A 15,732-nucleotide genomic window follows, 5' to 3' on the forward strand; every position below is an offset into this window, starting at 1 on the left:
GCAATTCTTATTTGTTTGTCACCAAATTGGACGATAAATGCAAATGAAAACATGGTCCATTTTACCACAATTCCTATTGAAATGACATTTGAACAGAAAATTTGTGACAAACCATATAGTGACCACTTGGTTGGCTATACACACTGCAGGATTTTATACATTACTTCTTGCCTACTTTAAAGCCAGTTTTCTAACACGGCGAAACAGAAAAAGTAGCATTGCGCAAATATGGCCTTATTAAATTACATTCAAGCCTGTATCAGAGATATAGTAGGGTGGGGGAGACGGACTTGGAATAGATAGGACTTTTTTAAATCTTCTCTACGGGTACCTATTTGATGAGAAACAAAAAAACAATGTTACCGTTTTATTCGACTGCTGTATTCTCATGGTCCAACAAAGTGCGCGGCAAAGACGGTTACTGTGGTTAAGTATTAAAATTCGGTGTTGAACGAGTCTTTCCCCACCCTAGTATATTTGTAATATATTATAACAAAGTGACAAAAAACATTCCCCCCTTCCCCTATAACTTCTATTTCAATTAAGTTAATGATGATAGAATATGGGATAACCAACAGAGCCGAAATGCTTTATTTTGTACAATCGCAATAAGGCCTTTAATGGAGTTGCATGGTTATAAGGTTACTGTAGGATAACAAGGGATACTGTTAGCACATAAATCCCATATTTCGTGATCGTATTTAACGTTTTACCTGGTAACCCGTGGGATACGCCAGCAGAGTACATAAATAACAACGGTCGTGCAAAATATAAGACAATAAATAACATCCTAAAACAAATATTGTTTATTTTTATAAAGAGGCAGTTTATACATAGATTCATATTATGTACATTTATTTTATCACATGAGATAATAAATGCCCACCTTGTGTAAACTACCGGATGCGTTGGTGCTGTATATGCAAATATAGGATACGACTCCGAAGTAAACAAATAACAGTATTTAATAATAAAAAAACTAATGCTTGGTCTATTTTGAAACGTCAACGAATGCAAAATATGATATAATAACACGGAGGTTTCTAGTTTCGCAAGGTACAAGGATTATAAAAGGCGGTATCACCGTTCAGTTTCAGTAAAGTGTTTTAACCGTTGATGATGAAGTGTTTAGGCGCTGCGCTTTCATAGGAGGCTGATTGCTGCTACTAAAGTGGTGATGTTACTCTGCGTATACAGTATAGTACTCTATAAAACCAATTTTGCGACGATTTTTAACAGGTACATTTAATATCGTGCTTCGATTTAATACACTACAGTTAAGAATGAAACAAGTTACAAAGTATTTGGTGTTTTTTTGCCTCGCAGTTGTAATTGGAAAAGGTAATAAAACAATATGTGTGGCGAATTTTGGGCAATTACCAGCATTTTTCTGCAGCTTCTGCCTTAAAATGCTATGCTTGTTCGACATTGTTTACTGGATGTGGTACAGGAGCTATTTCTGCAAGCAAATCTATGGCTTGCCCAACCAGTTCAAGTTGTTTAACCACGACAACACACACTTCCAGTGAGTCGAATAAATGTAACTTATTTATCCTATCTCGCACAACGAAAGTCGTGTTACGACTGTTCGGTTTCATGCAACGTGCCCGCTTACGAGTTACCAGGTGAAACTTAGATTTTTTGTATGGACAGCAGGTTTGAAAAATATTCGACACAGCGGCCTGTTATATCCGTGTCGATAACAGACGATGAGACTCTAAGGCCTCTAAGGCCTAACGGTCATTCTGTTCATTAGAAATAATTTTTCAATAATATAGACCCGTAATTTCTCTTTATATCAGAGGCGAACCCGTTATCAACCGACCATACTAAACTTGATGGCACAACTTAAGTCGGTCACTCATTATTTAGCTTTATACCTTATTTTCAATCATCGTATGCTATACCTAATCAAAGCAGCAAAATGAGGACATGATGGTTTTTGGTGCAGGTTCATCGTTCACTGTCAGGGCATGCGGCACATTGGTAGCTCCACCAACAGCCTGCCTTGGAGATATTTCCGCTGGGGTTGTATGCACATCAAGTTGTACAACAGGTAATAGAAAAATAAAGGTAGTTTATTTAATCTCCTTTGGAGGGATAACACGAATACGAGTGCTCTGTATTATACACTACGAGGTATACCACGTATCCTGACTGAGTGGAGCGTATTTCTAACGAATTAGCCACCGCGTCGGTACAGTTTTTCATTTTAGATAAGATTTCTTTTTAACGAGAAGGTTTTTTAGATAATTGCAATTCTGGTACAAACTCAAACACCTTGGGTTCTGGAAACACTGGCGGTAATACTGGTAACATTGGTGGCAACACTGGTAACATGAACGGCGGAGTTATGAAGATTGGGGGAGGAAATATCTTCATTGTTATTTCTATGCTCGCACCATTTGTGTTGCAATACCTTATATAGATTTAAACTATTTCTTAGATTTTAAATAACTATACCAAAGTTCCAAAACTTTGCTTATGGAAACTATTAGTAAAATTACTTTTTGTGAGTTTTGTTTTTTCATCATGATCCAGTCTTCTTTAAATATAGTAGGGTGGGGGAAGATGGGACACATTTAGCACCTGATATCCAAATATCCTGATCGTGTTTTAAACAGTTAACGATGGTCTATGGAAGTTGTGAGAATGCGGTTTTTATAGTTTTTTTTGAGTGTTCTTTGTTTACTACCAAATTGGACGAGAAAATAGAATAAACAGATGTACCATCTACCCCCACCCTACTGTACAACTTTCTCCTTACTTGAAACATTTTCAAACATTCCACTTGTGTATTGACCCTTGTATAATGAGCATGTACTTGTGCACATAGGATATAATATCAATAAACTCATTTTATCATTATTGGCAACAACATAACGAATTAATTGGTGTATAACTTTTTGCGCAAAATCTACGATGCCTGAGAAACTTTGCTTCGTTATGAAATTTTGACTTCATTCGTATAATGCCCCTAATCTCTAATGAATATTGTATAATACCAACTAACGGGGAATTAAATAAAAAATCTGTTGTTGTTTTCGGAAAAGCGTCAGGGAATGATATCTAAGGTGTGGGGAGATGGGGCATGTTTTTATTCTGTTTTCTCGACCCATTTGGTAGTAAACAAAAAAAGCAAAATTATAAACCGTCTCTTCACGATACCTTCAGACCGTAGGCATTGATTAAAACACATTTAGGATATTTAGACATTATGTGCTAAAGGTGTCCCGTCCTACCCCACCCTACTATATGTTGCAAAAGTACCGAGTGAGATAGAATACCAACTGTTACGACATAAATCCCTATTTCCCAATCCTTTTTAACAACAACTAACAATGATGTTTTTGAGTTGCCGGGGATATGTCACGGTTTATATAATTTCGTAAACATTCTTTGTTTACTACCAAACCTGACGATAAAGAGAATAAAAACATAACCCATCTCATTCAACTCTGTTATAGCAGAATAACTGACGAGTAATACTTTTTGTGTTTGACATAATAATAACCAACGAACGTTCGCATTTACTTATTTATTGTTAATACGGATTTTATAAAATATTCAACACCATGAATAAAATAAAATTAATCAAAGCTTGATGACCATCCAATATATGTTGTTATATATACAAAGCTAATTAATGTAAACCCCATTTGTTAATATGCACCGACAAAATAAACCACCTCAATTAGTTTTGGTTATAGTTTAACCCAAAAATTGCTGAATAAACAGTGCAGCCAGCATAGAAATAGCAATGAGAATATTTCCTCCCTCGAGTTTCAAAGATCCACCAGCTAAAGTGTTGGTGTTTGTACCGCTGTTACAATTATCTAAAAAAATCAGAAATTACCGAGTGCTTAGTATAAGCTTAACATTATATTACTTGTGCTGCATGTTGACAAGCATGTTACCAGTACTCCGTTAGTTCCTCTACACGATGAAGGTAATGCACTTGCACCGCATGCTCGTGTTGTGGTTGTCGATGCTGTGGGGATTGAAGTATGAACCAAAGTTATAGTTTTAGTGCTTAAGTTGTATTATTATAAGTCTCACTTGAAGTGTACGTGGTCGTGGTTAAACATACACCGGTCGGGCAATTTACAGAGTTGCTGGTGGAAACAGATCCTGTAAGACATCCAGTTGCTCCCGAAGTCGTCGTACATATATGGCAATTGATGGCCAAACCTGCAGGAATAAAATCAATATAAAGTTGGGCGACCCAAAAGACCCAAAAAATAAATAAACTATTGTCATTTTTTTACAGGGGCTTCGACAGTCGTTGTCTGTTTTATACATCTCGTGTCCGCTTTACGTGTTACCGTATACCTTTTTATTGTTTACAACAAATATTTTAAATATTCAATGCGGATGTATTTGCGAGACATTTTAATCCAGATTGCAATAAGTTCAATTGCTATGTGTAATATAGTAGGGTGGGGGAAGATGGGCCACCTTTTCATTTTTTTTGTCACCCCATTTGGTAGTAAACAAAGAACGTTCACAGAATCATAAAACCACATCCCCACGACCCCTATGAACTGTTACTATAATTGGGTAAAACACGATCAGGATGTTCGGATGTCCCGTCTTCCCCACCCTGGAAAATCATACTAATGCGGTAGAAAACATATCTTACCTTGACCAACAGTCAATGCAAGAACAATGCACAAGAAAAGAGCTGTTTTGGCCATTGTTTAAAGTCAGATATATTACCAAGTGAGCCTATAACGCTTAAAATATAGGGAAGCTACAGCTTAAATGGGTAATGGTAGAACGAATAGGTTCGGCTGCTACTGATGGTAAAATAGTTTGCGAAGAGAGAGTTCGAAACGGTAATAAAACAAACCAACATAATCGCACTTTGTCAGCTTTCATAAGTCATATAGCAATTACCATGGGGATAATTTCATTATGAAAAGTTGTTTGTTCGTTTTGTCTCTTTATTTTTTTGTTTTCGTCGACGCTATTTTCTTAGTGGGTTATAGAAGATGTTTGTTTGGGGCAAGGGTTGGAAAATTTGTACAGCGTTAGGACAAATCCAGAATACGGAATTATAATATTTTTCCATGTGCGCCACTAGAGCTGACGTTTACTCTAATCTATTTTTTAAAATTACCAAATTTATCAAATAACCGACTGGTCCCTTGTCATGTTTTATGCTTTCGTAGCTCGGTATAAGAACTTCTATTAAAATAAGTTAACTTATGATTTATGCTAATTTTTTGTCATATTTTCGTTGTTAGAAAATCCTATTATTGGACGAAATGCGTATTTATAAACGTGAGTATAGTTTTCAATCAGTTTTGACGTTTGGGGGAAGATGTATATATGCTATTCAGTCCAGGTCCTATTTAGAACATGATTGTTTATAGGGCAGGAATCATTAAATAAACTTGTAAAGCGGTAAAAAAACAGAAAAGGTTCCAGGTGTTTCTAAAATAAGATTTATTGGGTTTTTACACGTGCGCTGCCTAAGCGATCCTAAACTGGACTTCATATATCCAACGCTATATTGAATATAAGTTACTAATTTTACTGCTTAAACTGTTCATAGCCTGCGCGCATTCGCTTTGATAAAATTTGCCTCAGCACAAACAAGTTAAAGCCGATTTGCGTTCACATTTGCCTAAGGCACTGGCAGATCTTGTTACAATATATTCAGAGTCGCATCCATCGCAATAAGCTAAAAACCTCAATAGCATTCAAGTGTGTCATTAGTGGTTATAGGCGACCAAAAACCAACTTTTTCCTTTGAACGAAAACTTTTTAATCATTTATCCTATTTTAATCATTGGAGTGTTATTAACATTTTGCATAAACTTTCTCAAAGTGAACCACTGCTGTGTTAAGGATAATACCCCAAATGTATTTGTTGTATGAAAAATATCAATAAAATTATATTATTAATATTTGCAAAATGACGACTTGTTATACAAGTACAACACAGTGTTTTGAACTTTTAGCAGTTATTGCACAAACATCTTGCTGCAACAGACGAACCTCGCCTCTTTAGATTTCCCCTTTTATGCCAAATCATTCGATCCCGGATCACGTAGTCATGTCTAGACAGGAAATATACAACAACAGCGTGGAAAAAAACCAGAAAATTAGAAAAAAACAAGAGATCAAAGCTCTAATGAGTAAGCACGTTCTAAATTAATTTGCTTAATATAACAGAGTGACGGAAGATCGGACACCATTAACACATAATATCCAAACAAATAGTCTGGTCGTGTTTTAAACAATTAACAACGGTCAGTGGAAGTCGCGCGGATACGGGTTTATAATTTTTTTAATGTTCTTGTTTACTACTAAATTGGACGGGAAAATAGAATAAACAGCTGTCCCCATCTTTCTCCACCACGTTGTACAACTTTTTCATTACATGAAACCTTTTCAAACATTTAACCGGTAAGTGTGATTTATTTGTGTTAATTACTATTGATTCATTTCGTTGTTTTTCACATTATAGTATTTTTTTGTGTTTTGCATGTTGCCTGATGCACTAATTATACAGCAATAGACTTAAAACGGAGAAGCGGTAAAAAAATGATGTATGTTGCAAAAGTACTAAGGAAGGCTTGCACAACTATTCATTTATTGAAGAATTCTATAAAATATTCAAACTTCATAAATAAATAAAATTTACTATTGTTGTATATATACAAAGCTAAAAAATCTAAACCCCATTTTTTTAATATGCATGGGCAAATTAAACTACTCCATATAAAGCAACCAACTACGTTTTGGTTAGTTTAACCCAAAAAGTGCTGAATAAACAATGCAGCCAGCATAGAAATAGCAATGAGAATATTTCCTCCCCCGAGTTTCAAAGATCCACCAGCTAAAGTGTTGGTGTTTGTACCATTGTTACAATTATCTGAAAAAATCAGAAATTACCGAGTGCTTAGTATAAGCTTAACATTATATTACTTGTGCTGCATGTTGACAAGCATGTTACCAGTATTCCGTTGATTCCTGTACACGATGAAGGTAATGCACTTACACCGCATGATCGTGTAGTGGTTGTCAATACTGTGGAGATTGAAGTATGAATCAAAGTAGTTTAAATGATTTGCTTAAGCTGTATTATAAGGCTCACTTGGAGTGTACGTGGTCGTGGTTAAACATACACCGGCTGGGCAATCTACAGAGTTGCTGGTGGAAACAGATCCTGTAAGACATCCAGTTGCTCCCGAAGTCGTACATATATGGCAATTGATGGCCAAACCTGCAGGAATAAAATCAATATAAAGTTGGCGACTCAAGCCCACAAAATGAATAAATTATTGTCAATTTTTATCCTTGCGGCACCTACAGTCGTTCAACACGGGCGTACTTATAGTACACCTTTGTTATTGTTTGCAACAAATGTTTTTAATATTCGGTTTGGTATGCCGTAATTGTAAGACGTTTAACCCAAATTGCAATAAGTTTAATCGCTATGTGTAATACATTACGGTGGGGTAGATAATGGGAGATCTATTTATTTACTTTTTTTATTTATTGTCCCATTTGGTAGTAAACAAAGAACATTCGAAGAACTATAAAACCTAACCTTACGACTCCCATAAACCGTTACTTATTAGATTTAAAACACGATCAGGATGTTTGGATGTCCCGTCTTCCCCACCCTGGAAAATCATACTAATGCGGTTGAAAACATATCTTACCTTGACCAACAGTCAATGCAAGAACAATGCACAAGAAAAGAGCTGTTTTAGCCATTGTATAGTAAAGTCAGATATACTACCAAGTGAGCCTTAATATAAAAAATAATACCTAAAATATATAAGATTAATGCTACTGCATAAATAGGTAATGGTAGAACTATAATAGGTTTGGTTGCTACTGATGTCAAAACCGTTTGCAAATGAAATATATATCAATAAGACCATGCCCGAGAGGTTAATAAAACAAACCAACACAATAGCACTTCGTCAACTTTTATAATTCATAGAACTCGTAATGAGAATTCCATTTTGTGTGCGCTATTTTCTTAGAAAACAACCCACGAGTTCGCAGTTTGATTGTTTCGTTGGCACAAAGGCAGAACTTAAGAATGGTGGTTGGGTGTTACATGATATTGATATACCTTGGCGTGCCTCGTGTAAACATAGGAATAAAGCATTGTCTCGTCACTCTTGTGTTTGTGCGTTGCCTTATAGTTATACTGTTGCTACAACGGATAGTGGCGAACAAAGCGTATTAGTTAAGTTCGATCTCGTTACGGGTAAATAAAGAACAAAAGCCTAATCGTCAAATGAAACCTCGTTTTTTTTTAATATTTAAAATACCCAAACACATTGGAGCATTGAGCTTTATATAGGTTTAACCGAATTTTATCTTTTAGGTTTATTTTTTGTTTTTGTGTATGAGTGCGATTTGAACACCAATCAGTGAACATTGGGTTGGAGATTGTGCTGTTTAGTGTTTTCATAACCCTTTGAGCGCGAGATTGGTTTTCGTAATTTTTCACTTTTTGACCAGGTCTCACTTAATTGGATTTTGCAAGCAAAGCATATCAGCTAGACCAAAACTTTCTTTAGGAAGTTTGTGCAGTATAAAATTATCTTCAAATTCATATTTTTATCTTTTTTGATGACGTCATCATAAAATTGATGACGTCATAACAAATCTTAGATTATTCAATATTTCAAAAAAAAACAGAAATATTAACCAGGGAAAAAATCCGCTCACAATGGAAGCAGTCCCCATAACCTGTCGGTTAGCGGCGGGCGCAATACCCATAGCGCTGCAGCGCCAGACACAGCGTTGGCAACACCAAGCATGGTATCTTCTAGTTTGGGTGAACGCTTTCTTTTACCAGTTAACTACTGCGCCGTTTATAAGAATGGGTTTCCCAACTGCTTTTCATGCGAACAAAGAAATGCCTTTACTTGAATTTGCATAAAAGATCGCTTCCTACAGCAACACTATTTGTGTTTGGTAAATAAACGTAGAAAGTACAACATTGCACCAGACATGCAAATAATATAAAACTCGTTTCTGTTATTGTTACTTTTTATTACGAATACCTTGAGCAACTAGGTTATAAAACCAAGCAGTTTTACTTCATCAAACTTTTATTTGTTTGGCTACATTACCTTTGCAGGGGGGCAAGATAATAAAGTAATATGAATGCTAACAAGGCGTCGTAAAATTTAATAAAGACTGATGCAACAATAAACCAAAATGTTTAAAAGTCAAGTTTGACTTTTGAATTTAGAAGCGAACTTAACTTTTTTGGAAGGTGCGATAAAAATTATTCCATTACAGCAGCATCTTAGTATGAGATAAAAAAAACTTAAATTGTTACCGAAGTAAGAGAAGCATAATTGTTCATAGATAATCTTTAGGGAGCCGAATCTAACCATGCCAATTTCTCTTTGAAATTATACCATTTTCGAGTTTCCGTCACTTTGTCGCGTGTAATAATGGGGCAAAACACTGGCCGGCCAGCAAATAATAATTTCATTTTGCCGATACCTCGAAAACGGTTTATATATTCTTGTGAAACTTTGTCTACCGGTGCAGGGGCAGACATATATTGTTTATTGCAACAAATATTGTTGGTGATATGCAGTACCTTTTTAGTGATATTGTGTGAGTCGCCTCCTGCCAAACTTATTTTTATATTATTGCGGTAATTTGCTCACAGTTATCTTAAGTAAATTACTTTTCAATTCAAGTTTTGTTTTTAGTCCACTGTATACTCGATTTCTTCAGAAAACCCGAAAGTGTATGAAATGATTTCTACTTTTTGTTTGATGTTTCTTGTCATGGCTATTGCTGCCGATACAGGTTTGATATTTAGTTAATATCGTATAAGGTGGGGGAAAATGGGACCCCTTAAGCACATAATATCTAAATATCCTGATCGTGTAGGGGTTTTGAGAATACGGTTTTATAATTCTTTGAATGTTCTTTGTTTACGACCAAATGGGACGAGAAAATGGAATGATTATGTGTTCCATTTTCCTCTTTCTACTATATACAGTTATATGGCTGTTACAGCAGCTAACATAGCAATAGGGCAGGATAAGCGAATGTCGAAAATACTGTAACATTTAAGAGGGTTTTTAAAAAGCGTCCGAACCACCCTTTCTTATTATTACAAGCAAAGGTAAAACAGCCCAAAACTATATGGCAAAGCGGATAATATAAACCGTGTTCAAATATAAATAATATATTACTGGCTAAACAAAATGTTGTAAGCATAGTGCGTAAAACAAATGTGCATTTTTACCAAACGAAATTTGTTTCACAGCTTGTGCGATACGTTGCTATCAATGCGAGACCAGCACCGCTAATCGTAATCGTGGCTGTGAAAAGGGATTTCTTGATCCGGCGTACGAAATAGAATGTCCTGATGGTTTAAACTATTGCGAGACAACAACAACGACAAATTATTGCTGCAAGTTTTTTTAACCAGAACCATTTTATGAAATCGCTTTCGAATCCAAGAAAACATTGTTGACACCAACTGGGTTTTATTGAACCTAAAAACGTTTAAATGTGTTGTCTAAATTGTAAACCAAATTGAAAAAACACATCATTTGTTTTAAAACCGATTCAGCAGAATTATTTACTCAATATAAAAACGGCATCGGGGTTATAGACTTACTTCCTCCGTAAGTGCTTATAATCGAGTTAAAGCTCACTTGTCTTGTTTTAACAGTGTCGAAAGTCACCAGTGTTACCACCACAAGAAACTGTACGTCATCTCCTAAATCGTGGTGTTATAACGTGGGGTGTAATTCCGAATCCTGTAGATCGACATGCAAAACAGGTATTATTATTCGCCACATTGCTAACGTAGCATTTTTATGTTTTGCTTTAATAGACTTGTGTAACGACGATGGCGGAGCTATGAGCAACGTAGCCGGGAAGTTTCTTATTTCAACTGCAATGCTCGTCCCACTTTTTATGCAGCGCTTCATTAGTTAAACTGTTTCCGTTATCGAAGCTTTATAATTGTGTAACCGTAGTGTTTGTGATTTAATTTTGTAGGCTTTTGTATAGTAGTTTGTATTTAAGCTCGTAATTATTTTCTGAGACATTGCATTTAATTATGAGTTAAACTTAGTAGTAGTTGTTTTAAATATACTTGGATTTAATACAATCAATAGAAAAATGTTTCTGTCTGAGTTATAAGAGGGGGAGGTGGGGGAAGATGGGACACTTTTTTATTTAATTTTCTCGTCAAATTTGGTAGTAAACAAAAACATTCAAAGAATTATGAAACCATGTTCTCAGGCTTCCATGCGGACCGTTGTTAATTAAAAACACTGTTAGGATATTTGGATAAAGGTGTCCCATCTCCCTCCCACCCTACTTACTTCATTCTGATGTGCAATCGCCCACTGTATGACTGCATATTGATATGCCATGTTTGTAATGGCTGCCATATTATACGCGGGTATTGGCGGAAACTTTGTAGATTTTTTTTAAATAAAAAGAATTCCAAATCTTCTCGTATATAAGGCTAATATACCCAGCATATTGTGTAAGACACTTATTGCTACCAGTAGACTACTTTATAGTGTAGAATTAGTGTCCAGGGCAGCACAACGTTTAATGTTCTATTATGGTGGTGAATACAGCAGGTTGTTCAAATTTTCAGCCGTTCAGGAAAACACAAACAAAAATTGCTAAGTCACATACTTGCTATAACTCGTAAGCGGACACGAGGTACTTTATTCATTCATGTATCTGAGTCACGTTTGACTAAACAAAAACACACCAAAACAAAATCGACACACACAGCAACGAAAGTGATTGTTCCTCAAGGAAATGACGGACTGCCATTATTGAATGAAAAAAAAAACAGTAATCTCTCCGGGTTAAAAAGTGAAACTGATGCTCATGAAACAAAGAACATTTTTCTATAGGAAGCGAAAGAGGAACTTAGAATATTTCAATTAAAAGGGAAATTTTTTACCTTCCTAGTAAACAAGCGGTCAGCAAAATTTTCAAAGTTTCCGCACAGTTTTCTATTGATTTCTTTTATTTTTTGTTCCCATAAACAATTGAGAGTTCCTTAAAATGTGATTTCCCTTTGCAAGTAACAAATATATAAATACAGGTGGTTAAGAGGTTTGATTAGTTTAATTAAAAACTTAAAACCGATTATTTCAAAGTTAACTTTTAGCTGTACAGTTATAGGCTACTGTAAGAAACAATGTCGGTTTCACTGTTTGTGCTGTTTGTGGTCGTTACTATAACTACAAACAAAGGTCAGTGTTGTTATCTACGTTTTGTTCAATTTTATATTATCTTAAAATAAATAGCAATAAAACACAAAGACGAAGGGGATTAAAAGGAATAAATGTAGCCTGTTGCCCCTCGCGTGGCGGGGCAAAGACAAAATATATGGGTATTTTGTTTCATACACCTCGTGCTCACAAGTATATACAACAGTAGCAGTCTCGCTTCTGTAATCACTGGGCAAAAAGCAGATTACTGCGCCCTATCGCCGGACAAAGACGTAATATAATTGCTTTTCAAAATTAAACGTGCGTTTGCGGTGCATAAACTTACAAAGACTTTATAACACTTGTTAATATGTAGGATTGGCCATGAATTGCTATTCGTGTTCGACGGCTTCTACAGGTTGTGAGACTGGCTTTGTTTCCGAAACTTATTCTGTTCCTTGCTCGTCAGGAGTTTGCTATACCCGCACGTTGTACAACTCCAGTAAGCAACATAAACAGTAATAATGTAAATTAAAGTTATGTTCATTAAATAAATTATCTGATTTTAATAGACTTCGTACTATAATGTGGAGATACTTTATGGTATAGTGAAGAGACTCACTTAACTAGTTGAAATAACTTTTTATAGGACTTACGAGATACGTGCTCATTTATTATTATTATTTCTTTGTGCATACAGATTCAGGTGAAGAAAGGGGGTGTGGAAGTGGCATGGAAAGTGAAGGCTGTTCCAAAGGGCCTGATGGCAAGTCCTTATGTACATCCACTTGCAGAACAAGTAATAAAATTAATTTTAGTAGCAAACAATTTTAACGTTTTAATCTAAGCGCTCATTTAAAACCGGTGCTATAGCATTTGTACAGCCTTTTTTTGCCTCTACACCAGAGAATATGGGCTCGAGGTTCAGCTTTGCTGAGCCATTGTGGTCGATATGTGTTCCTTATTGGAAAGCATCTAGTGGTTCCTCATAACTTGTCTAAATTGTCAGCCATATCAAAACAATTACCTACACAGTTATATACGTGGTAACTTGTAAGTGGGTACGAAGTGTGTAAAACAGAACACTCGCGTTATAACGACCATTGTCGCCGCTTCTCTACAACCTGGTGCAAACGTATTTTTTTGCTTTGCAGATAATTGTAACACCGGAGCAGCTCTAAATAACTTATACTCGGATGTTTCTTCTTTAATTCCACCACCGGGTCAGTTATTTGGAATACCTGATTATAGTGATGTTTTGAACAAAATCGGTGATACCGTTCTTGGGGGACACAAATTCCCCAATCCTGCCCGCGGTGGAGCTTCAAAATTTGGAGGAGGAATTGTCTTTATTTTAGTTTCTGTGCTCGCACCTCTGACCGTGCAATTTATTCTCGGTTAATAATCAAGCACAATAACTGATTAAACGGACATACAGGTCTATAGGGTTAAATATCACTGAACTATTCTGGGCAAGTCATTTTTTTGCAGTTCAGTGGTCAAATTATGAAACTATTAGTCGTGCTTTTGTGTAATTAACAATACATATAGTAGGGTGAGAGAATATGAGACAATTTTTATTAGTTCTAATTTCTCATCCCATTTTGTAGTAAACAAAGAACATTCAAAGATGTATAAAACCATATTCTAACGACTCCCATAGATCGTTGTTACTTGTTTAAAACACGGTCAGAATATTTAGATATTATAACTAAAGGTGACCCGTCTTCTCCCACCCTATATAACAAACCTTTGTAAATAACAAATTGTTTTAATTGTTTCTTAATTTTGCGAATGTGTTTCTTCTTTTTAATGGTTTAGTAATTATTATACTTTTATATATGTCCGTTAGGTGTAGCGACCACGCTTATTTTCTTCCAACTAAATGTAAATATGTTTTTAACTGTAAGCGTGTTTTAACAACTGTTGTTTTGTCGCTATATCCTGTCTTTTCGTTTGAAACATTTCTAAATCTTCGCTACTGTAATCAAAGAGACAAATAAAAGTTATTATTATATTATTATTATTATTATTATTATTACTTTTAATATAATCGCTGTTCATGTGTATAATGATTGCAAATAAATAGTCATATTTATTGCCATTTTATCAATAATATTTGTTGTAAAAAGACCTATTAAATAAAACTTTATGCCGATAATTTTTAAACGACAAAATGGCTACGATACGAATAATAGAAGGAAAGATATAACTAAACCACAAACAAAGTTACTTTCATTTGACTCTTTAAAAACGATGGCAAAGATTAAATAATTAAGCGAAGAGAGTGTGTTAAATTAACACTTCTGACTACCTGTCTTTTCGCTTTGGTCAACTCTCTTGTTCTTCGTTATCGTGATTGAAGAGACAAAATAAATTTCATTTATTCACATGCCCATTATTGAGACGCACTGGTGCATTGCAAACTAAACACGCAGTATTGGGTTGGTCGATCAAAGTAAGCAAGCAAGTTAGGTATTTTTACAATTAAAGTTTAACATTAATAAAAAGGGAATTTATGTCTGCTTCTACAGTTATATTAGATATTATTTGTTGTTAGAAAATGGACAAAAATGCTTTGCATTTTCTTAAGTAACAGAGAGACTTAATGATAGTTATAGTTTCATCGCCAAAAATCACCGGTCGCTAGATAAAGAAATGCATTTTAAGTAGTTAGTATAATGACGTCAATGCGCCGAATAGGTTTGAATGTTCTAAAAAGAATGTTCTCGGTAGAATAATTTTTTATTACTTGTAAAAGTATTTATATAAGATTTTTTTGTTTACATTTTTTGCATATGATTAGGACTAAGTTTGTCAATTAGTTATTTAAATGTAAAATAATCCAAAGCACCAAAATAGTTTGTGAAATAAGGGTTCACCAGCTATGTCATACATAACAGCCAAAATATATTGGCTTTTTAAGTGTTTTTGTCATTGCTTCTATTCAGTGTTGGCAGTGTTACTATGACTTCACAAAGAACAATGACCCACAAAGGTGATAATACTATGTAACCAATCTGCATAGTATGGCAGGTGCACCAGCGATTTTGTTAAAGAATGCTTGGGAATGCTGGCGATAACTTGTCCCACTCACGCCAATTAATTAAACAATGAACCGATTCTGCGTTAAATTAAGTAGGATTTTCCAATTTAGTTTGGAGATGTAACTGCTTTGTGCGGCAATTTTAAAAATAGCACGCACACATGTAAAAAATCACTGTTTTACACGCGCAAGATCTCATTAGAAACTGCTATATTCTGCCAGACTGACTATATAGCTTTTAAACTAGCACAAGAAGGCAAAATCCAATCACTATGTATTCTTCTTGAATAGCTGGTCAGCTTAATATGGTAGAAGCACGCGCAATTTTGTTTACGAAATGTATCTTGAGATACATGTTCTCCTGTTTCAGTAATTCCAACCAATTCAACAATAAACCAAATGTGTATTAAAATAAATGGGACTACTTAACATGACTTGGATTACAAATTTTACTGCCGAATTTGAACATTTGTACTTTTTTCC

The 15,732-nt window shown here is 35.1% G+C and overlaps 4 protein-coding genes across 8 annotated transcripts in view; 3 read left to right on the plus strand and 1 right to left on the minus strand.

The window, feature by feature from the left end:
• The window catches only part of LOC108949985, a 436,537-nt gene that overhangs the window by 194,067 nt on the left and 226,738 nt on the right, over positions 1 to 15,732 (plus strand). The window lies entirely within an intron of this gene.
• Positions 1,090 to 2,620, plus strand: LOC104266286 (omega-scoloptoxin-Ssm1a-like). The gene is made up of 4 exons (XM_009862091.3): positions 1,090 to 1,341; positions 1,397 to 1,525; positions 1,952 to 2,056; positions 2,250 to 2,620. The coding sequence occupies exons 1-4, from the start codon at positions 1,284 to 1,286 to the stop codon at positions 2,426 to 2,428; spliced, it is 471 nt and encodes a 156-aa protein (XP_009860393.1). The 5' UTR covers positions 1,090 to 1,283; the 3' UTR covers positions 2,429 to 2,620.
• On the minus strand, positions 3,525 to 7,809 carry LOC100180253 (lymphocyte antigen 6D-like). 5 transcript variants are annotated; one of them, XR_001974981.2, is made up of 5 exons: positions 7,680 to 7,809; positions 7,109 to 7,237; positions 6,940 to 7,041; positions 6,711 to 6,886; positions 3,548 to 3,672 (listed from the first exon to the last, which is right to left on the minus strand). XR_001974981.2 is itself a non-coding variant. In XM_026837141.1 (4 exons), the coding sequence occupies exons 1-4, from the start codon at positions 7,732 to 7,734 to the stop codon at positions 3,712 to 3,714; spliced, it is 414 nt and encodes a 137-aa protein (XP_026692942.1). In that variant the 5' UTR covers positions 7,735 to 7,807; the 3' UTR covers positions 3,525 to 3,711. The 5 variants fall into 5 exon arrangements, 4 of the variants coding, with proteins under 4 accessions (XP_026692942.1, XP_002122388.1, XP_026692943.1 ...); XM_026837141.1 differs by lacking the exons at positions 6,711 to 6,886; positions 6,940 to 7,041; positions 7,109 to 7,237 and adding exons at positions 3,890 to 3,991; positions 4,060 to 4,191 and having other exon boundaries at positions 3,525 to 3,836; positions 7,680 to 7,807; XM_002122352.5 differs by lacking the exons at positions 6,711 to 6,886; positions 6,940 to 7,041; positions 7,109 to 7,237; positions 7,680 to 7,809 and adding exons at positions 3,890 to 3,991; positions 4,060 to 4,191; positions 4,643 to 4,776 and having other exon boundaries at positions 3,529 to 3,836.
• On the plus strand, positions 12,132 to 13,764 carry LOC100175481. Its single transcript, XM_002122629.4, has 4 exons — positions 12,132 to 12,245; positions 12,580 to 12,705; positions 12,904 to 13,002; positions 13,358 to 13,764. Exons 1-4 carry the CDS (start codon positions 12,191 to 12,193, stop codon positions 13,603 to 13,605), a joined length of 528 nt encoding a protein of 175 aa, XP_002122665.1. The 5' UTR covers positions 12,132 to 12,190; the 3' UTR covers positions 13,606 to 13,764.

Source organism: Ciona intestinalis, chromosome 12, assembly GCF_000224145.3.
Source record: "Ciona intestinalis chromosome 12, KH, whole genome shotgun sequence".
NCBI classification, from domain to species: Eukaryota; Metazoa; Chordata; class Ascidiacea; order Phlebobranchia; family Cionidae; genus Ciona; species Ciona intestinalis.